General features: G+C 52.4%; 6 protein-coding genes across 6 annotated transcripts; 4 read left to right on the top strand and 2 right to left on the bottom strand.

The window, feature by feature from the left end:
• Positions 1-138: 138 nt before the first annotated feature.
• On the bottom strand, positions 139-4580 carry T310_5880 (Phosphodiesterase I; the record flags this gene model as incomplete). Its single annotated transcript, XM_013471265.1, has 3 exons — positions 139-2594; positions 2627-2794; positions 2852-4580. The coding sequence occupies 3 exons, from the start codon at positions 4578-4580 to the stop codon at positions 139-141; spliced, it is 4353 nt and encodes a 1450-aa protein (XP_013326719.1).
• Positions 4581-5678: 1098 nt separating this feature from the next.
• Positions 5679-6815, top strand: T310_5879 (uncharacterized protein; the record flags this gene model as incomplete). The annotated part of the gene is made up of 3 exons (XM_013471264.1): positions 5679-6034; positions 6089-6574; positions 6641-6815. 3 exons carry the CDS (start codon positions 5679-5681, stop codon positions 6813-6815), a joined length of 1017 nt encoding a protein of 338 aa, XP_013326718.1.
• A 4501-nt stretch (positions 6816-11316) lies between these two features.
• On the top strand, positions 11317-12089 carry T310_5878 (uncharacterized protein; the record flags this gene model as incomplete). The annotated part of the gene is made up of 2 exons (XM_013471263.1): positions 11317-11970; positions 12039-12089. 2 exons carry the CDS (start codon positions 11317-11319, stop codon positions 12087-12089), a joined length of 705 nt encoding a protein of 234 aa, XP_013326717.1.
• Positions 12090-16128: 4039 nt separating this feature from the next.
• T310_5877 (uncharacterized protein) lies at positions 16129-17979 on the top strand (the record flags this gene model as incomplete). Its single annotated transcript, XM_013471262.1, has 2 exons — positions 16129-17717; positions 17790-17979. 2 exons carry the CDS (start codon positions 16129-16131, stop codon positions 17977-17979), a joined length of 1779 nt encoding a protein of 592 aa, XP_013326716.1.
• Positions 17980-18609: 630 nt separating this feature from the next.
• Positions 18610-20000, bottom strand: T310_5876 (NADH pyrophosphatase; the record flags this gene model as incomplete). Its single annotated transcript, XM_013471261.1, has 3 exons — positions 18610-19313; positions 19376-19786; positions 19898-20000. The coding sequence occupies 3 exons, from the start codon at positions 19998-20000 to the stop codon at positions 18610-18612; spliced, it is 1218 nt and encodes a 405-aa protein (XP_013326715.1).
• A 688-nt stretch (positions 20001-20688) lies between these two features.
• Positions 20689-23425, top strand: T310_5875 (NAD(+) synthase (glutamine-hydrolyzing); the record flags this gene model as incomplete). Its single annotated transcript, XM_013471260.1, has 11 exons — positions 20689-20697; positions 20800-21232; positions 21293-21445; positions 21492-21528; positions 21652-21748; positions 21796-21816; positions 21866-22422; positions 22471-22803; positions 22889-22898; positions 22951-22961; positions 23020-23425. Coding segments are annotated over 11 exons (2067 nt in total), but the record flags the coding sequence as incomplete, so codon positions are not given.
• Between the last annotated feature and the right edge of the window lie 76 nt (positions 23426-23501).

Raw genomic sequence — 23501 nt, 5'->3', positions numbered from 1 at the left:
GTCTCTATAACCGAATTCCTCTGCTCATGGAGTATCATGACTAAACACAACCATGACGTAAATCAACAAAGAAAAAAAACAAAGCATGACTCATGAGCATCAGAAGAAAACGTCATAGACATCATTCATGACAGACTGTTAAGAAGCCACCGCAGCACCTCTTCCTCGATGCACACCTCTACCACCTCTGAGAGCGTTCCCACGTGGTGCACCACGGCCACCGCCCGCTCTGCCACCCCGTATACTTCCTCTGTTCAGATTTGGAGGTGGCGGTACGTTGGAGTAATTTTGCGGCTTGAAGTTGGGGTTGTTCTTGACCACGCCTTCTTCGGGGTCCCCTTTTTCGAGAGCAATATAACCACCTCGAGTGTAAGCCTGACCGCCACGGCCTCCGCGTTGGCCCCTGGCAGGACCTCCCCGGCCTCGTCCCCCACGAGGATGAGAATCGTCACTCGGCTGCCTAGTGTGATTCGACTGCCCAGTGTGATTCGGCTGCCCATCCTGATTCTGCTTCCCAGCATGATTCGGCTGCCCAGTGCCATTGGGGTGTGGTCGTACTGGGAGCGAGGCACCATTTACAGCACCCCGGCCACCGCGAGGACCACGAGGAGCTCCTGTCCCTCGAGAAACGCCATTCTGTTGTCCCGCAAGAGCACCACGGAATGTTCCTTTCAGTGGAGGAGGAGGCCGTGCTTCTCTCAGCTGCCCCTGCCCACCGGGCCCAAGTGGTGTGCCATACCCTTGGATTGTCAGGGGAGTCTTCTGCTTCTGAGCTTGCTGCTCCGCGGCAGCACGGGTGCTGACAACCAGTTGTTTGTTTGTCAGATTCAGAACAGAGGATACTGGGACTGTCGAGCCTCGGAACGGAGAGCAACGGTCTCCCAGCGTGGTCCCGCTCATGAAAGAAACATCGAACACGACATCCAGCAGAACCGTCCGAGGTGTCCGTGTGAGTCCGACAACGGTTCCCCGTGTGGCGATAGGGACCTTTCCCGAATCCTGCGCATAAACGACTCTATCTCCTAGTGCGAATTTCTGGTTCCCAAGCCGTTGTTCCACATCGGAAGGCTTCAGGAGAGCGCCCCGAGGAACACCTTTGATCTTCTTCGCTTCTGGTGGCGGCTGGCTCTGCACGAGACGGTCCGCGTCCTGTTCGATCAGCTTAACAATATCGGAATCAAGTTGCTCGGCATCAAGCGGCACTCGTTCGAAGCTCTTTGCCTCAATAGACTTCAACCATTCTCGGATCTCTTTGATCTTCTGCATTGCGATCTCCTCTGGGTAGAAATCGGTCGGCTCGTATCGATCGCCTTGAGGATTCCGCTGAATCCCGGCAATGAAGTCGGGAAACCTGATCATGTACTGCTGGACCAGATCAATGGCCTTCTGACTGAATTCCCAGCCAGACTCTCCGCGACGGGAATATCCCAAAACCTTTTGTTTCCGCGCCTCGAACTTGAGATTGAGGCCTAGGTTCACTCGCTGGTTGTTGACCATCACGGAGAACGAGGACGTGATCTTGGCCAACACCAAGGGATTCAGTTGTAAGCTCTTCGCAATCGCGAAGGAAGGGATATATGGCGATAGCTTCTCAGCAGCTTTCGCATGGAGCTTCCCGAACTCTGGCTCTTTGCCCTTGACCGATGCGATCAATCCATTAACTTTCCCCTTCTCGTGTCCAATGACATGCACCGGTCTGCCATAATTGTACTCGCCAAGGAAGAAAGCTCTCGAGCCTTCAGGGAACTCTTCCTCGATCGGGAGAGCCTCCCGTTCGATGAACCGTTCGTCTTCGCTGATAACATGGTCCACAATAAGTTGCAGAGCGTAGTCGGTCTCTTGCCCAGGAATTTCTGCGAACTCCTTCACCGTCGCTCCCTCATCGGTCTTCCTCAAGCCTTTCAGCATGTGCACATGCACCATCGATTCAACTGGGCCTATAATCATTCCCAGTCGTTTACTGTAATATCCCTCTATCCTTTCCGCCTTCTTGTGCCACTGCTCGATCTGTTGCTGGGAGTGAGGAATAGAGACCACGTTTTGTTCTCCTTCAGGCAACACGTAATCGAAGAGCTCATCGGAAACGCGTACCACGAGAGCCTCCTGCAGGAATGGCCACCCAACATAGACTCTTTTTCCAAGTTTCTCTTTGGCCAATTCAATGCTTGACCTCTTTTCCGACTCAAGTATCGTAACGATCATGCTCTCATTACGACTGTCTTGCTGGAAAACATTGACCCCGTGGAAGGCCAGCTGGCCAGCATGCGGCAGGGTCTTCAGAGAAGGGAAGCCTGCCAGTGCAGCTGCGCCAAGTTTCACACCCTCGACGAGGCCGATAAAAGGCTCCAAGCCTTCCATTGTCGGCAGGTCGAAAATGTTCTCAATGCAATGGCAATGCGGGATATCCGGAAATATCCCAGGGAGGGATGATGGATATGTGAATTCAATATCAGGCGAGTAGGTGAATTTGAGTGTCACACCGAACTCATTTCTCTCCCTCTCCTCAGGAGTGAGCAAGTGGTCCCTCGTCGCCATCGCGCTCAAGAGGCGTTTCTCATCAATAACGGAATCTTTACCACCGCCTCCCATTCCATCTTCTTGCCATTCATATCCAGTTCGAACTCACGAGGATAAAAATCAATGATGGGTGACTCTGGTGATGTCATCAGATCACGATATGCAGGAGGCACGATCTGCTTGCTGCGGTCGGGAAGGACGCCCATAAGTTGCTGAAACGGCCGGAAGGGCTGGCCCAACTTGAAGTTCATATCCGCACCAAGACCCTTTTTGACATCTGCCTGCTCGTCAGTACGGTCGTGTCATAGAAAACTGGAAAATCTTCCGAACATACCAGAAATCATCGGAGAATAATGATATCGAAAGAACCAGGGCCAAGACACTATGCCTCTGTAGTAATAATACAAGACCCATTGGAGGCCCTGTACATAGTTTTCCGTCAATTTTTTCATCTCCTCTTCGTTGTCAAGGCTGAAGCCAAACTTTTCCTCATAGTACTTGTTCTTCCATTGCTGGAATTTCTTCTCGTATTTCTCTTCGGCCGCAGCTCTTGCTTCCTCCGCAGAGAATTCTTGCACCTTCGCATTCTCATATTTCTTGATAACCCGGTGGAGCGCCATGGACGCCTCTTCATCTTCCTCCTCCTCCTCCTCCTCATCTTCTTCATTGCTGCCTTCGGAATTTCCACCCGCATTGGCCGCTGCAGGTAACTGCAGCCTGATGAAGCGGTCACCATGTTCATCCTCGATTGTGGTCCATCGCAAGCGCAGATCATCTGCAAGTTGTTCTACAAATTTGCGGTCACGCGCGGGTAGAGTGGATGGGAGATCCAACGGTTTCGAGTCACGCACGTTTTCTGGCCGATTAAGGACATATTTCTTTACTTCCTTTAAGATCTCCTTCTGCGCGGGTGTGATAGTGAAGGTTTTCTGGTTCTCCGGCAATTCCAACGTTTCGACGCCATTCCTCTTGGCCCGAATCCATTTAGCATCCGAGTATTCGGCTTCGAAAAATCGAAATTCGACGTCAGTCAAAGCATCAAGCAGGATTCCCAACCGTTCAAGGTTGATGGTGCCTTTCTCATTCATGTAGCCGCCCATTTTCGGTAGAGTATCTTTGTATATCTTGAACATCACTGCCAATGCACCTTCGTTAATGTGGAGCCTCGGTAGGTTCGGTAGGAAGTCGTTTCCAACAAAGAAAGCCATAAGAATAAAATCGTCGATGACCCGTTCCATGTCAAAAGGAAAACCCATCTCTTTTTCTTTCAACTCCTGAAATTCTAACTCCAGATACTCCCGAACCATGCAGAGGTGCAACAGATAGAAATTTTGGTGCTCCAGCTCTTTTGTTTTCTTTTGGTTCGGCCTTCCAAAGGTAACTTCTTCACGAAGAAGACAGAAGTGAGGGTCATGGCTAAGAAGCCCGAGCATAATCAGATCGGCATCCAGGCCGTAGAGACAATGTCGGACGTTGGGGTCGTAGCCGGGTTGTGCTTTCTTCTGACGAATGTATTCCATGATCTTATGCTCACCCTCTCCCGGGACTTCATGGCCAGATAGAACGATATCCACGCCTTGCCAATCCGTATCTTCCGAGACCTTTTTGTTGATGAAGTATTTCAATTGCTTAGTCAACTTGGCCATGAACTCGGTTCCTGGCGTAATGCAATTGCTGTCAAACGGATCCTCCTTTGGCATCTCTATACCCTGGGCGATGGCCTTCTCCTTCGCTACTTCCGCATCCAGAGCTGTGCGAAACCTTCGAGCGCGCTGTTGGTTCATCTTGGCGCGAGGCGCAACCCCATCGACTGCCATGAAGAAGAGCTTTTTAGGTTTGATTTTCCCGTACAGATGCTCGACGTAATTGAAAATCGCAATAAACATCTGATCCTCGGTCATGCGAAAGGTAGGAGAGTCTGTATCCTTGTGTGTGCAGTTATGTATAATGCCGTTCATGTCCAGGTAAAGACAGTCGAATTCCGGGATGCGATTCTCGGCGATGAGCTGCGATATCGCAGGATATCGCTCGCTCAGCCAACGGAAGAACTTGGGGACACCCATGGTTGCTGTAAGATAAGGTAATAATAGCGAATTCTGTCAAGGGAAGCAAGTGCGGCAATGTCGCCAACGATCAGACATAGAAACAAGAAACCTGCGCTCGAGTGGAAAGCATTAGGCCCAGAGCGAATGTGGCAAAAAACAAAGATACAGGGCCCTCGACAAGCAAGATTCCTGAAAGAAATTCGAGCAGTGAACGTGAAAAGTGGAAAAATGAAAAACGTGTCGTTGGCGTTGTCGCCGTTGTCTGGCAGCTGAACGGGATGCTCGTCTTAGCCTCCGGAGACCAGTCACCTTTGACGCCGCCTGCCGAGCTCCCGGAACAAGGTGGCGCCGTTCCGGGGAGTTGCAGGGTCAGGAAGCCACGAACGCGCCAAGCCCTTAACCAAAAGCGGATTAGCGCCAGTGTTGCCCATTTACGCGCTCTTCTCTGCTCATGCGAACGAGTCGCGTAGTCGTCGGGACGCTTTTTGCTGCCATGTTCTAGGATCTCCGCGCCTAGCTCTTGCGGCGGATCAAACACCAGTTTTCCCGCAATTCAGTCCTTGCAAATTGGATTGTGCTCTTCAGCTACACTGTACTTTTCGCAGCTACCAAGATCTCTGTTCGCTCTACACGTGCGCTCGATCAGCCATGGATAAGGATAATAATTACGAAGATGGTGCGATTCCAGCGCCTAGCTAACGGAATTCGATTCTGACAAGAACATTACAGCAGGGTTCATTGACGAGCAGGAGGAACAAGAGGAAGAACGGACAGAAGAAAAAATTATCAACGAAGGTATTGTGACCTTTACGGGTTTATCAAAGGAGAGTTTGCCTGTTAACCACGACTGCAGAGTACAAGACATGGAAGAAAAATGCACCCTTCCTGTACGATATGATTCTCAGCACTGCGCTAGAATGGCCGACTCTTACGGTTCAATGGCTTCCTGATAAACAAGAGTACGCCCATCAGCATATGAGCCAGAAAGCTCCCGTCTAACACAGTTCCAGGATCCCCGATAAGCCTTACTCAACCCACCGTCTAATATTAGGAACCCATACGTCGAACGATGCACAGAATTACCTGCAAATTGCCCATGTACAGCTTCCCAACCCAATGACTCCTGATGCAGAGGACTATGACGAGGAGAGGGGTGAGATCGGTGGATACGGCGGAAACTCCAAGAAGGCTCCTATGGAGGTGAAGTTCAACATCGTGCAAAAGATCGACCACAAAGGCGAGGTCAACAAGGCTCGATACCAACCCCAGAACCCGAACATCATTGCGACGATGTGCACGGACGGCAGGGTGATGATCTGGGACCGCTCTAAGCATCCCAGTCTGCCTACGGGAAATGTCAATCCGCAGCTAGAGTTGCTGGGACATACAAGGGAAGGCTTTGGATTGAGCTGGAGTCCGCATACCGCGGGCCACCTTGCTACTGGGAGTGAAGACAAGACTGTTCGTCTCTGGTATGGCTTGATTTCGAGTCCCGCTTGTCGTTGTTTTCTTGCTAATGTGTTCAGGGATTTGACCACGTATACGAAGGGTAACAAGGCTCTCAAGCCGGTGCGGACATACACCCACCATTCCTCTATCGTGAACGATGTTCAACATCATCCTCTTCACTCCTCTCTGATCGGCACTGTCTCCGATGACATCACTCTCCAGATCATCGATATTCGAGAACCGGAAGTCTCGCGGGCGGCAGCCTGTGCAGAGGGCCAGCACCGAGATGCTATCAATGCGATCGCCTTCAACCCTGCCGCAGAGACTGTCCTGGCCACGGGCTCGGCAGATAAGACTGTAGGTCTATGGGATCTTCGCAACCTGAAGTCTAAATTGCACTCGCTCGAGTGCCACAACGAATCCGTCACCTCGCTTTCCTGGCATCCGTTCGAAGAGGCAGTGCTGGCCAGTGCCAGTTATGATCGCAAGATTATGTTCTGGGATCTGAGCCGTGCGGGAGAAGAACAGACGCCTGAGGACGCTCAGGATGGACCGCCTGAACTGTGAGTGTTCCTTCTTTGTGCCATGGATGTCATTCCCGGGTCATTTCTAACAATCGTGAAAAACAGTCTCTTCATGCATGGTGGCCATACAAATCGTATCTCGGACTTCAGCTGGAACCTGAGTGACCCATGGGTTCTCTGCTCTGCAGCGGAGGATAACCTGCTCCAAGTTTGGAAGGTTTCCGATGCCATTGTTGGCAAGGATCTGGAAGATGTGCCCACTGAGGAGCTGGAGCCTTAAGAGACATTCACAAGAATGAAATATTCAGCAAACTTATGCAACCTTCACTTTCGCTTCACACTTATTGGGGTGCATGAGTCATGCGATGGACGCGAGACACTCTGTAAATGAAAGGGGATTTTCTTCGCACCCTTAACCTTTACCGAGTCTTCTCCTTTCTCTTTCTCTTGACGTCCTCTACTGAGAACCAATATGGTGCATGCACGCAACACGGCATGAGGAAAAGCAGGAGGCCTAGCAGCTTCCAATGATATCCCTTCCAGTTACTCTTTTTTCTTGTCCGGGGGAAGTTTTCTTGGGATCTGCGGATGGTAATAGTCACTTGTATGAGCACGAATGCATTTAAAGTTAAAATTCTAAGATAGAAGACCGTGCCTTCGAACATGTATTAAATCCAAGAACACCTTTCTAGTCTAGGCAGGGATAGAATTCATACGAGGTAGAAATTGGTAATTGAATTAGCTGCAGTGATGTCTCATTTTTGGATGTCCGTCATTCGTGGTCCTCCTGGTACATACATACTAGAGATTTACCTGTACTGTACTGCAGATCAGATGAGATAAATAAAAGAGTATGTGCATCTATACTTTCTAATTGCCATGTGGAGGGGTTTCTCGTACGAGTTGGTGGCTACAACGCAAGGCGGTGGAGCTTATCGTAGCTCTATCTGACTCATTCAGAAGAGCGACGCCACTAACCGGATCAGGACCGAAGAAGCGTCCGCCAAGGCGCGTGATTCCGATCGGGCTCAGCAGGAGAGCCGGCGGCGAGTCTCGTGCCGCTAAAACAGCGTTGGTTACGTCCGTTTTAATCCAGATTAGATCACGGCCCGTGCTGTCCCATCGCGGGGATGTGAAAAAGTGCCTTTCTATCGCTCTCCGAGGGCGGCTCTTCCGTGCGCAGTCCCGATTGTGACTCTTTCCTGAGGTCCGGACTGGCATCGTGTCGATCAATGAGCTGCCAGCCTCGGATGAATAAATGATGTCGCCGTGCAATTAGTGATTGACTCATCACAATCTGATTTCCCCCTCTCGAGAATCCCTCCCTCCATCCCACTTCACTGCGGACCCCAAGGAAGATTACTATGAGTTCTGGCTCTTCTCCACCCTTGGGTCCAAGGCCCAGGCCTGCTCTACCATCTCATGTTTTGAATGGCAGCTCCCCGTTGCATACGTCTTCCACTCCCAGCGCACGGGAACGAGAACGAGACAGTCTGAATGCCTCCATCCGTTCTTCCTTCCGCCCTGCAGTTGACATTGAGCCGCCCGCGGAGAGCAATTCTCATAAAAATGGCAGTGAATCCATCTCAAAGAGTGCGAACAACGATTCCAAGAATACGGCAAGGTAAAAACTATTCTTCCACATGTCGAGATCTGGATACTGAGCAGTCTCTAGACCTTCGCTGAATGACCCGCCGCGTGATCCACGAGACGAAGGTGCTCCTCTGACGCCCCCCACAACTGTCAGCCGACCTGCCAGTCCATATACGCTTGTCCCGCCCATTGATTTCGATGGATTGAGTTGGCCCTGTTAGTGTGCGACCGCTGCTCGATGCTATACGTGAGCTAACAACACGCCGTAGGTCCGGGAACAAGAGCGCGGCTTGAGTCGACGCCGGAGCAAACGGAAGAGAGAATAAAGAAACTGGCAGGAGCTGTGAGGACCATTCTCGAATGTATTGGCGAGGATCCAGAGAGAGAGGGTCTCCGAGCGACCCCCGAAAGATACGCCAGAGCTATGCTCTTTTTCACAAAGGGCTATGAAGAGAACGTGAGAGACTTGGTCAATGGGGCTGTTTTCCACGAAGACCATGATGAGTTGGTTATTGTGAAGGACATCGAAGTCTTCTCTCTGTGTGAGCACCACATGGTTCCATTCACCGGAAAGGTATGATACCTTGACCATTGTCTTCGTGGCAATTCTGAAAACTAATCGCGATACTGCATAATAGATGCACATCGGTTATATCCCTGATCGACGTGTTCTTGGTCTTTCGAAACTTGCTCGCTTGGCCGAAATGTTCTCCCGACGACTGCAGGTGCAGGAACGTCTCACCAAACAGGTCGCACTAGCGATCTCAGAAGTTTTGAAACCTCGTGGTGTCGGGGTTGTCATGGAGTCGTCCCATCTTTGCATGGTCATGCGTGGGGTAGAGAAGACCAGCAGTACAACCACCACCAGCTGTATGCTGGGTTGCATGCGGTCAAGCGCGAAGACCCGAGAGGAGTTCTTAACCCTGCTGAACCGGAGATGATGACTGCTGAACTGGCATCTTGCGCATGCCATGTCCTTCATCCTCCGTAGTTCATGCGACTCTTGCCGCTTACGTCTATAGCAGTCCTTATTTACCGGAGTTATGGTGTGACCTTTCAACAGGTTATCATGGGCATTTTATACTGTTCAACCTCTTCTCCCGGGACAGTGGGAGGACTTGTTTATTTAGTTCTTTTACGCCTCAACATATTTGCTGTCGCCAGCGGTCTTGCTGTATGATTACCTGGGTATTTTCGTTCCTCAACGTTTTACGCATCCTGGCATATAATAGAAGGCAGACTCAACTCCTTGGATAGCCATTTTTTAGGACTTGGCTTTTTTGGGCGTTTCTCGGTGGAAGGCTCGGAAACAACATGATCACAAAAGAGGGGATTCTTTGGAAATAGAATCATATTCTTCCAAAGATCAGAGATGGGCGGTGATTTTGAAATATGATTGTCATGTAGATCCTTTTTTTTCAACACTTGTCGCTAGCATTGAATCAATTTTGCTACGCGGTCATACAAATTTAAGGACAGATGTGAATTATTACTGATGGAGCCTGGAACTTGGAATATTCCGGTCCAGGTTGACAGTGGCAAGGCATTCACTGATCATTGTTGTTTAGTTAGACTAGTGAGAGACCTCATCGGGGGATACCTATTGTTCTCCCCTTTCACACCAGGCAGCCATGGCAACCTTCCTATTGTTCTTCCCTCACCAGTGAATGTTCCCTTCTCGGCAGTCTCCGCTATAAAGACAGGCCTCGTAACATCAGAGGAAACAAGATGAGAGTGAGAGAAACAAACACACGCGTCTCACAGGCACTTGCCATCACAGTTTCTCCCCTCTTTCTCTTACGTGACTTGGCTTCCACCTCGTTCATTTCTGCACGCTCAAAACTTCTTGTGGTATTCAAATAGCTTGACATCTCGAGCTCGAGTCTAGTTTTTGTCTTCCTGATTCTGGACATTATTACCTTTGCTTCATCGCGTCTCTTTTACCAAACAGACTGTGAACACAACCTGTCAAAGTCGAACAGCATTCAGAGAAAGACGATAAACAAGCAAGGTTTCCTCATTCGAGGTAAGTCTGCTGTCTTTGATGCGCATGCACGTGTCTAATCAAGAGATATCTGACGTCTTTGATAGCGAGTTTCTGGAAACACACCATGGCGCGCATCAAGTACATTGGCCCAAATGCTGGTCATGACGGTTCTGAGATGCTTCCCCCAGCAGAAGTCAATGAGACAATTCCTCGAGGCATGACCGGTGGACAGGACACTTCAGGAAAAACGCGTGATTCAGACCAACATGGCTTGCCTACTCAGTTGCAGATTCTGCATGTCAGTCCTCCAGATGTTCATTGGAGAAATCATGGCAACAACGATCTGCAGTCCCATCTCCCTCGTCAGCCGGCAAATATATCATCGTCGATTCCCGTAACTACCAGTGATGAAGCCAGACCAGGGCTGCCAGCAAGTCCGTTGACCGTTCGAGGAATAACCAACAATAACATGAGGCCTCCTCAGATGTCGAGCCAGCTTCCTAATCTTGGATATGGTTTTGCTATTACTGGTCCTTCTGATTTCCAAGATGCAACTAGGACTCGAGCCAAACCTCTGCAGGCGAACCGATTTCCCGATAACAATGCGGCTTCTAATATCGGAATGAAAGACCAAGCGCAGACGATCCCAGTAATGCCGGCTCGCAGCCAAGGTGATAATAAGGAGGGAGCTTCGGGTAACACAGGTTCAAAGTCCTCATCGCGCAAAAAGGTGCGCAAGAATGCAACTACTGCCCCTGCACAATCTGGATCAACCAGCAACAGGAACAAACGTGCGAGACTCGCAGGTGGAAATAGCGAAGGCCCTGGCACCGGCAACGGCGAGAGTCAGTCAAATCAGGAATTCAACGTCTTGCGGGCTATTATCAGACATCCGCAGCTGGTGTTTCACTTCGCTAGTTACCTTCGTGTCCAGGAACTTATCTCTCTTTACGCAATCTCAAAAGAGTTCCATGCGATGATCAACACCCATCTGATGACGGTCATCCTTTCCCAAGCCCTCAAAAAGGCCCCTCACTCTGCTCGCATCTTTCCCTTTCGCTGTTACCGGAAACTCTGCGTTCCGGATCCAATTAGCAGCAGGAACAGTGCAATCACTGGGGAGACACGCTTTGTTCCATCTTTCCGGTGGCTTAAGATGGTCTGTTGGCGCGAATCAGTAGTTAACAAGATATTGAAACTCATGGCTCATGAGGGGGTTGGTCTGCCGAAGCACTGTGCAATCGTGATCAAGAAGTTGTGGTTCCTAATGGATATTCCGGACAACGGTCGCCGCATCGGCACGATTCAGAATAGACGGCTGTGGAGTGACATGGATCTATTCTTTGCAACCCTGTTCCTCGTGAAACTCGACGTCCGTTTCACTCACCCTCTCAGCGGTGCAGGTAGGAACGGCATGAGGCATTTGCTTATGGCGCAGCCCAGCCTTACATTGTTGTGGAAGGTGCTCAAGCGCACGGCACTGAAAGATGCCCACGAGACGCTCAAGGCATTCGTCCGCTGGAAGTATCAGCCGTCGCCGGGGGAGGTTAACAACCACATCTTTGGCGTGGCACCAGACGAAGTCGGGAAGCTCCAGTACGAAGGGTACGGCAGAGCTAGAAGTACCGTCAAGCTCCAGCGTCCGGATGAGTTGATTTTGAAGGAATGCGTGCGCAGGGGCCTGGACATGCAGCAGCACTACTTTGACATGTTTAACTGGCAATACAAAATGCCGCCTGTCATGAAGACAAGACAGACGAGAGTCAAGTCAGCAATCCATGTGCAGGCGGCGCAGAGAGATAGAGAGACTTCAGGCCAACACTTCACTGCAACAGAGCCTAGGGAAGGTGTTACGGTGTGATTCATGGATGGGCAGGCCGTTATTCAATGCTATTTCAAGGCATATGGGATTGACTCGAGTAGGACATGAAGAGAATTATGAACATTGGTTTTGGGGGGAAGTTACGCCAGTGAGAGGGATCAAGAGAAAATACATATTTGTGCCATTACTGGGGCTTGTCGTGGATGATGCAATGACAGAGGGTGATAATGTTGTACACAGCTCGAAAACCAATCAGATATGAACTTTAATGCAATCTTAAGTCCAAATTGAATTGGTAGCTCATAGATATTTTTGATCTCTATCTAAGAGTACGTGGTTATTGTTAGGAGTGGATGTTGATGCCTGAAGCAGGCCAGTTGATGCCTCACTTTCAGTCACGTGCATCACATGACAGCTAAGCGACGGGACGCTCTTGGCATTGCCGTGGCCCCAAGCCAGCCAACTCGCAACCACCCAACCTGCCAGTCCTCAGCATCGCAGCCAGCCATCCTTTCTTTCAGTCCTGTTGAACAGGACACTAAGCAGTACTCTCTCGTTTCCTCTTCTATCCGGAGTTGGGGTTTATTCTACCATGTCACGCATCGACCTCGCGCCCGCCGGCAACGGCGTCACCTTGCCTGTGGTTGGTCTGTGGTTGTGTTGCAGCTTGCCGACCGACCGACCGGTACATCACCACGCAACAGCTCTACGACGCCTCTATGCCATTTGATCCAGAAGTCTACACCACTTTTCCAGCTTCCACACCTCATACCCTGACGATGTATAAGGTGGCTATGGCCGTGAGGATCGCAGATGATCCATACTTGTTTTTGTAGCCCCTCGCCATCTGGAGCCTACTGCCCGGCTCTTGATCACCTCTTTCAAGAAAGCTGCCAAGAGGTCTCAAGGATTACTTACTGCTGACGCCCCCTCAGCCTTGTGGTTACCAGCCTATTATGACAGGATATGGCTTTAAACCCAGGTCCTTTTAAGGTACTTCGATTGGGGGTGATAATAGGAGTACACCATGGGACCGGTTCGCTCGTGGCCTTGCAATGACGCTGACAACTTCCCGGAAGCTGACTACCTTTGGTAACCATCACTTACATGTCAAGCGGCACTCAACCCACAGTTGATCGCATTCACACCAGCAGTAAACCTTCGAGGTTATTCCAGTTCCTTTACCTGCTACGGTATTCAGTGCTCCCTGACGATATTAACGGGTGATTTCGTCCTTGACGTGCGGTCCTTTGAATCCGTCAACTCCGATGATTTACTGTTCGGTGAAAGAATAGGATTTCGTGGAGTGGACTATGTTCATCGTGGCCATCACATGCCCGATTGCAGGATCTGGTTTGGTTGCAAGGATCTTCACTGGGCTCTACGGCATCATTCCTTACAGTCTGGCTTCTTGAGAGTCATTCAAATTTCCGTTAAGGATGTGAGAGTCTGGAGGAGAAAGGAGAGGTTCGGACAGGACGCTGGCGACGCTAGTGATGTTGACATTGCTGGCTGTGCTACAACAGCGAATCTTCGTTCTTTTGCATTTGTTGCATTTCGTAGATAGCACCGTCTCTGGTCAAGAGATGCTGATGGCAGTGGGGAGAGAGGCTTGCTGAGAGGATCGGAGTGCCAAAATGGGTGCAAGCGCCATCTGGAGGAGGATAGTCCGACACTGACAGATTGCACTCCCACCACATGGGTTCTCGTGAGTCTGGGAGCCAAAGCGGTGGAACGAGCTCGCCAACAGCTTGGAGACCAAAAGTCACTGGCCACTGCTCGAGAGAAAAGACTTCAGGGCGAAGGATTGAGGAAGCATTCTTGTCTGAGCCGGTGGGAGGTTTCCGGCAGCCATCGCCATTCCAGTCGGTTCGGGTCAGCAGCAGGAGAGCCGCTGGCTCAATGTGACTGTCGCTCCCGACAGGCATTCGTAGAGCATCTGCGCTGAAAGAGTCGAGGGTTTTGGGATCATGGTCACGGCTGGCCAAAGTCCCTTGCGGTGCTGTGAGCACGTCCTCCGAGTCCTGCACAACAGCCGCCCCGACCAAGCCCCACTGGACAGGCGCCTACGCAACATGCTGTAAACTCGCTTGCGCGCAGTGCAAGCTTTGTATGTCTAGGCCGGATGCGAGAGGTGCGTATCTCCCCATCCCCTCTATCTGTATGCTCTGTACGGGAGTCTTATGCGTCGCCTTGCCCACAGGTCGCCCGCACAGCTGCCAAGGCTGCAGACGTGCTTTTCCCGCCCGGAAAAACGGCCGTTCCGCGCACCCAACACTAACCGCCGGCCGACCTGAACAGACGCCAGACACGCCCGTTGATCCAGAGGGCGAGCGTGAGAGACTGCGAACAGAGGAGGCTCTTCCACCCGACTCGCTCGGCCCTTGCCCCCCTCGACCTCGTCCAGCCCTGCAGCCACCCCCATCGACACCTTTTTCCTTTCACCCTCCTCCTTACGAGAGCACCGCATTCTCACCAGATGCCGTTAAAGAAGATTACATGGCTGGGTCCCGAAGGAGTCCGCTGGTGAGAGACGAGTGGAGAGCCGCCAAAGAGCCCCGAGATCGTGACCGTGATCGTGATCGTGATCTCGATCGAGGCCCGGAACGCGAGAAAGGCAGGGACAGAACCCGCGGCCGAGAGCATCATCCCCGTTTCAAACAGGGCGGGCCAGATCGTCGCCCACGATCATCGCCACCATCGCGTCGTCGCCCTCCTTCCGACTACGAGGCGTCGAGCAATTATCGTGACTCGTCTCCCGGCGCTCCAGCGGGCCGCTATCCACCACCCTCTCGCCGGAGCTCGCTGGCCAGCGCTCGGGGGCGGTCTCCATCTCCAAGACGGCCTTCCCGCCCACATCGAAGCATCGAGCGTTCGCCGGTAGGGGAGCAAGCATCGAGGAGAGACGACTCCCCGGCAGCACCACCGTCCAAGCGGAAGCGAACCCGCAGTCCATCACCCCGCGCTTCTCGCCGTGACCACCATCACCGTGATCGTCATTCCTATCATATAGAGAGTCACCATCGTGACCTCCCTGACAGCCGCGAGAAGCCTCCGTCGAGTCGTGACACGTTCCCTCGGAGAGGCCGGAAGGAAATACCCTATCGAGAGAAGGGGCCGAAAAAATTTGTCTCTCCACGAGAGATTGACGATCTTGAACACGGCCGGCCTCCCAAGTTTCGACGGTCTCGATCGCCCATAAGACGGAACGAGCGCAGGCCTGATTCACCTCGCCGACGGTCTCGTAGCCGGGAGTCTCGTCTCTCTGTTTTCGAGGGTCGCCGTCATCGTGCTTCGTCTCGCCACTCAGTCCATTCGAGATACTCGGGGTCTCGATCACCGTCTCGAGACTCCCTGGAACCAGATCGGAATATGAATTCAACCAGACCGATCCAGTCTATTGTGGATGAGTCCAACAGATCGCCATCTCCACTTCGGCCCATTCCTAGTTTCGACTCCGACAATGTTGGCGATCCGATGGATGGCGAAAGCCGCATACGGGAGGCTTTCCCGATGCATGGCATGCGAGCGTCCGATGTGCATGGCCACCAGCGAATGCGACCGCCCCGGCCGCGTGTGGATACCCGACAGTATTCCACTTCTCCGCAGTTTGTGACTCCAACCAGTTCTTATCATGGCTCACCTCAGTCTGGGTCACCTTACTCAAGTGGGCGGGGTGGATGGAACGGCCAACCGCCGTTTGCTGGTCAGCACGGGTAAGTTTTCTTTTTCCCCCATTTTGCATTTTTTTTTGTTTGTCTTCCCCTTAGTCTATGCTAATATCATCCACCGATACATAGTCACTCGCCTCCGTATCGGCAGAACAGTTATCCCCCTCAAGGAGCCCCGCAGGGACAGTACTATCAAAACCAAAGCCAGTATTCTGGTCCGCCATCCCACATGCAACAGGGGTATTCCGGTCCACCATTTCGCGGAGGGCATTCCGGCTACCGTGGGAACTACCATGGTCCTGGCCAAGACCGACGATTTTCGGGTGCAAGTTCACAAAATTTTAACGGTGCGACTCCGCAGCGTGGTCGAGGACACTTCAGCAACCTTCAATGGACAGCTTCGGGGTCGCGAGGTCGTGGTGACCAACACAGCCCACAGGGTTCACAAACGAATTCGGGCTCGAACAGTCCAGTGCACCAACAACCTCCTCCTCCTCCTCCCCCCCCTGCCGACGAAAGAATGTCTCCTGACGTTGGGGAGAGCGGGAATCCCTTCAGGCCGTCCAAGGACTTGCAGGTGGAAGACCAAGGAACGAAACCAGGCTCGGAGAATGGCGATGCTCAAAAGATGCCTCCACCTGCCCAGCCTAATACGACGTCGACTCCGGCGAAAGAGGGCGGCAAATTTAGTTTCGCCTTTAAAACCAAGACTACCCCTGCCCCGATACCGAAACCTGTCCCAGATCTTGCACAGAGAATGCAGGCCCGAGAACCGCCCCCTCGACAGCCTGAGCCGCCACCTCGTAGTAGGCTCTCCAGCGGACCTCCCCCTAAATTCTTGCATGACTTCCGTTCAGACCGAAGGGACCGAGATCGAGACCGAGAACGAGACCGGGATCGGGATCGGGATCGAGATTGGGATCGGGATCGGGACCGGGACCGGGACAGGGATAGAGACATCCGTCGCCCTCGGAATAGGGATGACCGTCGAGACTTCAGAGATAGACCAGACCCGCGGGATTCTCGGAAAGACGATCGTCGCTTTGATCACCGCGAGGATAGACGACGGGATGACCGCAGGCCGGAGTTTAGGCCTGAGCGGCGTCGTGAGCGGTCTCCTGAAGTCAAGAAACCAAAGAAGGTCGTGAAACGTTTGAAACCACGCCCAACATTGGCCGAAGAGTTCAAAGAATCCGACTCGGTCTATTATCGGAAACCGGGGAACGAATCGGTCATTGGTGCGGGTACTTATGGCAAGGTGTTCAAAGCCATCCACATCTATACCAAAGAAAAGGTCGCTTTGAAGAGAATCCGCATGGAGGGTGAAAAAGACGGGTTTCCCGTCACGGCTGTCCGCGAGATCAAGTTGCTCCAACACCTTCGCAGCCACAACGTCGTGAGTCTGCTCGAAGTGATGGTCGAAAAGAACGAATGCTTCATGGTTTTCGAATACCTCTCACATGATCTGACGGGGCTCATCAACCACCCGACGTTCACGTTGACGGCAGCACACAAAAAGGATCTTGCGAAGCAGATGTTCGAAGGTCTTAGCTATCTCCATCATCGCGGCGTCCTCCATCGGGACATCAAAGCGGCCAATATCTTGATCAGCAATCGGGGACAGCTGAAGTTTGCTGACTTTGGTCTTGCTCGCTTCTTCTCCAAGAGCCGTCAACTCGATTATACGAATCGAGTCATTACTATCTGGTACCGCCCTCCGGAGCTTCTCCTGGGCGAAACCAGATATGGTCCTGCTGTTGACGTCTGGAGTGCTGCCTGCGTGTTTATCGAAATGTTCAGCAAGAAGGCCGTGTTCCCCGGGGACGGCGGGGAGATCAGTCAACTGGATAAGCTCTACAACATTCTGGGGACGCCCACGTCGGCGGATTGGCCCGGCATTATTGACATGCCGTGGTTCGAACTGATGCGGCCGACGGAGAGGAAGAAGAGGGTATTCGAGGATATTTATCGTGACATCCTGTCCCCAGCCGCCTTGGACCTCGTTGCCCAGATGTTCCGTTACGATCCTGCCAAGCGACCCACTGCGGAGGAGGTGCTTTCACATCCTTACTTTGTGACGGAGGAACCGGGTCCCCAGCAGGCTACTGAGTAAGTCCAAGAAGATTTCATTGCTGTTTGTCATGTTCATTCATAGACAACGCTAACGCATGTCGTATATAGACTGGAGAACATTGAAGGAGACTGGCACGAGTTCGAGTCCAAAGCGCTCCGCAAGGAGAAGGATCGAGAAGCTCGACGGGAAAGGGAAAAGGAGAAGCGCAAGGCCAGCGCATCCATTCCTCAGGGCAACGAACGGGAAGCAAAACGGGTCCGACAGGAAGGCGGTGGTGACAGCATGCGTTCTCAATGAAAGTTGGGACAAAAATCAAATCAAATCAAGATTTCGATGTCCTCGCGGCCTCGATTGATGATCTGCACGGGCGGGTCAGGTTGCGGTGCCCTTATATCGGGACGCTTGTACTCCGTACAACTGGATGGAACTACATTACTGTGGGATTCTCTTCTTTTTTCTCGAGATATTATTCTAAGGTCTTCTCTAACGAATAAAGCGCTTACTGGTCTGGTGACGTGCTTCACTCACTTCCTATCTGAAGAAATCATGAGGGGGTAGGGATCTGGATCTCACGCGGCGCCCTGCACGTGTAGTCTTAGTCTTTGTCTGTCTGGCTATGTATGGGCAAGTGGCAACGGGTATCGATGTTGCAAAATCTGTATATAGATATATATACAGTAGTTGGGTTGTTCTTAGAGAGAGAGAGAGGTTATTCCTTAATGGACAGAACAAACAGGAGGAACTTGTTGTGCCTCATAGCAATTCAATTCTGCGATGTTCATATCCAATGTAATGTGGATTTATCTATGTACAGAACAGAAATTGTTCGAGGTGCACGTGCACCTAACCTACCTCTCTCTATCATCGCTAGGTCATAAAGAAAAGAATAAACGTCATACTGTAAGATATCTATCTCAGTAGATTTCGTTACATCTTCGAGGTCTTATCGCTGATATAGTCTTGGTTGATGGCTGACTGGATGAGCTGGTTGGCGATGGCCGTGGGAGGAGGCAGACGCAGGTTCCCTTCCTTGTAGTACGGGCCGGGCGGCTCGCCTATCCCACTGGTGCCGTTCTTCAGCGCCTCCTCGACCTCGGCGATCGGGAACCATTTGGCATCCTCCAGCTCCGGGTCATGCGCCAGGCTGATCTTCTCGTGGGCCGGATCGCTGACCTGCGCGATCGCCCCGATCATCAGGTTGGCCGGGTATGGCCACGGCTGCGACGAGTGGATCACCACGCGCGACAGCGTCACGCCGGCTTCTTCCCAGACCTCGCGCCGCACGGCGTCCTCGACCGACTCGGCGGGTTCGACGAATCCCGCCAGCGTGGAGTACCAGTTGGGCGGGAAGCGCTTGGAGCGGCCGAGGAGGATGCGCTGGCCGTCGGCGGACAGCACGGCGACGATGATGGTCGGGTCGGTCCGGGGGAACGAGAGGTTGGACAGGGTCGTGCGCGTCGAGCAGGGCGGTCGCTCTGGCGATTTGCCCTGCGCTGCGAGCGCCGCGTCGGTTGGAGGACATGCCCGCTTGGTGCCCGCGTTGACCGACAGCGTCGTGTGGCCGCAGGTGCCGCAGAAGGTGTTGCGCGTGTTCCAGTCGATGAGCGCCCGGCCCTGCGCGTAGATGGCGGCTGCACAAGTTTTCAGTTAGCTCATCAAATGGCCTAGTTGGATATGACATTGGATTGCTCACCCTGATCAGCCGGCAGCGTGTTATGGATCCGCGCCTTGAGAAAGGTCAGCCCCTTCGCCTCCATGGCCTCGACCAGCTCCTTGGCATGAGCCTGCTGCTCCTCGTTTCCTCTCTGCGACACGTCCAGAGCGAAGTACGGCCTCCCCTTGTAGATCTTCCATTCCATGGTACCGTCCTTGTCGGACTCGTCCAGGCCGAGGAAGACGAGCTGCGGGACGGTTCGGCGGGAGTCGTAGTCGCGGATCATCTCCTCCTCAGACTTGTCGTAGATATCGGCGGGCACCAGCTTCTGGACATCCTCATACTGGGCGTAGTAGAGCTCAGCGGGCGACTGGGTCAGCGGGGCGAGGTCCTTGAGCAGGATGAAGCGGGTGGAGGGGTGCTTGAGCGCGGCGGCGAGGAACGGGTGCTCTGTCCGCAGGAAAGAGAGACGGTTCAACGGGGAGCCTGAAAGGAGGAAAAAAAAAATCAGCAGTTGTCACAATGCGCACGCAATGAATTAATTCAAGTACAGGTACTGACTGGAAAAGTAGTTGACCGTCTCCCTGCCAAACCGTCGGGCGAGCATCGAGTCGGCCTGGATGTGCGCGGGGGAGGGGAGCTGCGGACCGGGATGGGCGCTCATGGTAGCTGGCAGACGAACAAAACGAATTGGTCGAGAAGAAGGCTCAGAAAAGGCACAGACACGTCTGGGCTAGTCTATCTCATGCCAATGACGATATAAACACCGAAAACAAGAAGGAACTGTCATTCAGATGGACGATTCTGGGGTAAACATGGCGATTACGGAATATTGCCGGGCTGTCTCCTCCTTCCCCACTCGTACGCTCTGTATTAATCAGCCAGCGTCATCGGCCCCTCCATGCGTCTGCGACGGGTTAGTTCGGCATATCCACAGAAAAGCTCTGATCGCCCAGAGATTCTGCTTGGCACCAGATTGACGTATTTTTGTAATTTTGATAATTTATAAAAAAATAACAATAATAAATCTTTTGTAACGGAGCGTTTATACTGGAGCAAATCGGATAAATGTTTACCGATGCCTACCCGAATTGGAAAGAACCTCACGTGGGATACCGCATTGTTCATTATATAATGCTATGACTTTTAAAGATGGAACTAGATACTCAATAAAAATATTTTAAAGAATGTAATAATCGATAAAAAATTACTATATCGATATCTAGTTATCCTTGCCCTCTGTCAGGAAGTTAGTCTCTAACCATAGCCCTAATTAGCTGAATACTTCGGCCAAGCTTTGTGCATGACGGAGAACGGAGTGCCGCTTCCCAAGCAGGAAACCCTCACACGTCATGCTGATCGTAAGCAAAGATGCAGCTAAGATGATCCAGACTTGGTAAGGTTCCATCAATTGGTTAGTGCATCATGCTTGTACCTGCTGATCTACAGAATAGTCATACCAGTTACTACTAACGAAACGTTCTCAAAATGGGCCATTTGGTGACGTTGGCGACATGGTCTGTATCCTGCCTGCTGCTATCCAAGCTCTCTTGCTAACTCCTGCCAGCTCCCTCAATCAATGGGCCCTCGACTTCGAAGGCAACGCTGCCCGCATCATCGAGAGCATCCGTCGCGCCAAAGAGGCCGGAGCCACCATGCGCGTCGGCCCTGAGCTCGAGATCACTGGCTACGGCTGTCTGGACCACTTCCTCGAGGGTGACGTCTTTCTGCACTCGTGGGAGATGCTGGCCCGCATCATTCAGGATCCGGTCTGCCAGGACATCCTCGTCGACGTGGGCATGCCTGTCCGCCATCGCAATGTCCGCTACAACTGCCGTGTGGTCTTCTACAACAAGAAGATTGTCCTCATCCGGCCCAAGATGTGGCTGGCCAATGGTAATGATTTTCTTGGGACATGTCAGACAAGACATGACAATACTAATGTTGTCCGGACAGATGGAAACTACAGAGAAATGCGATACTTCACCCCCTGGCAGCGTCCGCGCGAAGTCGAGGACTATTACCTCGAGCAGATCGTAGGGAACATCACCGGGCAGTACACAGTCCCCTTTGGTGACGCCGTCATCAGCACCAGAGACACATGCATTGGTACGCCGTGCTTGAACCACTTCCAGTCCCCGTCTGAGCTCTCTAGGAATGGAGACGTGTGAGGAGCTGTTCACGCCGAATGGGTTTGTCGCTTCGATCTGACCCAAAGGGAGCCTGCTGACGTTGCTTAGCGCTCATATTCCGTATGGTCTGGCGGGTAGGTAGAGGATTCTTACCTAATTATCCTCTATGATACGTGCTAACAGGTCAGGTGTCGAGATCATCTCCAACTCCTCTGGGAGCCACCACGAGTTGAGGAAGCTGGATACCCGGATCAATCTGATCACGCAGGCCACGCAATCGGTATGGATCATTGTCCTTGAAGAGCAGATAAGAGCTGACGCCTACAGTCTGGTGGTATATATCTCTATGTAAGTAGACGGGTTGATGCAATATTCGTCTTGATTTTAACAAAACCAGGCAAATCAGCAAGGCTGCGACGGAGACCGGCTCTATTACGACGGTTGCGCCATGATCGTTGTCAACGGTAGCATCCTTGCGCAGGGCTCGCAATTCTCCCTGAACGACGTCGAGGTGGTTACTGCGACGGTGGATATCGAAGATGTTCGCACCTTCAGATCCACAGCCAGCCGCGGACTGCAGGCCAGCAAGCAGCCTGCGGTCATCCGCTTGGAACTGGACATGCGGCTATCCCGAGTGGCAGGAGACGCCGAACCTGGGCTTATGCCCTCTCAACCGGTCGAGCCGCGGTATCACCTGCCGGAAGAAGAGATTGCCCTGGGCCCAGCATGCTGGCTGTGGGACTACATCCGCCGAGGCGGCGCTGCGGGATTCTTCCTCCCGCTGAGTGGAGGGATTGATAGCTGTTCCACTGCCATCATTGTCTTCTCCATGTGCCGAGAGGTCATCAGGGCGATCTCGGAGGGGAACAAGGACGTGATCAGGGATGTCCGCCGTCTGTGTGCAGAACCCGAAGGGTCGACGTGGCTGCCCAAAGAGCCGCAGGAAGTTTGCCAGTATGCGCATGTCTAGCACAGCATTTATCTAACGTGCTGACGAGTCAGCCGGCTGTTTCACACCGCGTTCATGGGGTCGCAAAACTCGAGCAAGGCCACGCGGGAGCGGGCGAAAAGGCTGGCGACGGAAATCGGCTCGTACCACATCGACATGAATATCGACACGGCCGTGAGCGCGTTGACGAATCTATTCACGGCGGTCACCAACTTCCAGCCTCGCTTCAAGGTGCATGGCGGCAGCTCGGCCGAAAACGCGGCGCTGCAGAACATCCAAGCGCGCCTGCGGATGATTCTGTCGTACATGTTTGCGCAGATGCTGCCGACGGTGCGCAAGCGGTATGGAGGGCTTCTCGTTTTGGCGAGTGCCAATGTTGACGAGAGGTATGAGCTGGAGTCTATATATTTTTGTTGATTGATCGGTCTGACAGAGCAGTCTTCGGGGCTATCTTACGAAATACGATTGCAGCAGTGCAGATGTAAGTAGTGCCCTTGAACAGAATTTGTGGAGTAATGTTCTGACTGCTGCAGCTCAACCCGATGTATGTACATACATACGTTTGATCGTCGTTTGACGCTCACTGCTGACTGGTCGTATAGCGGGTCGATTTCGAAGGTCGACCTTAAATCCTTCATCAAATGGGCCATCACAGCCTTCAACCTGCCGATCCTAGAGGACTTCCTGAAAGCAACACCGACAGCCGAACTCGAGCCGATGACATCGACGTACGTGCAGTCGGACGAGGCCGACATGGGCATGACCTACCAGGAGCTGTCGGTGTTTGGACGGCTGCGGAAAGTGGCCAAACTGGGGCCCTGGACCATGTACGAGAAGCTGCTACACGTGTGGGGCAACGAGTACAGTCCGCGCGAGATCTACGAGAAGACGCGGCATTTCTTCTACCATTACTCGATTAACCGGCACAAGATGACGGTGCTGACGCCGAGCTACCACGCCGAGCAGTATTCGCCGGAGGACCATCGGCATGATCTGCGGCAGTTTTTGTGTAAGCAAGCATTATGACTGAGATTGACGTCAGATACTGACTAAGACCAGATCCCCCGTTCACATGGGCATACAA

This window comes from Rasamsonia emersonii (assembly GCF_000968595.1).
Source record: "Rasamsonia emersonii CBS 393.64 chromosome Unknown ctg1118621760337, whole genome shotgun sequence".
In the NCBI taxonomy this organism is placed as follows: Eukaryota; Fungi; Ascomycota; class Eurotiomycetes; order Eurotiales; family Trichocomaceae; genus Rasamsonia; species Rasamsonia emersonii.
Note: the sequence above shows the minus strand (reverse complement) of the source record. Positions and strands in the feature narration are given on the sequence as shown.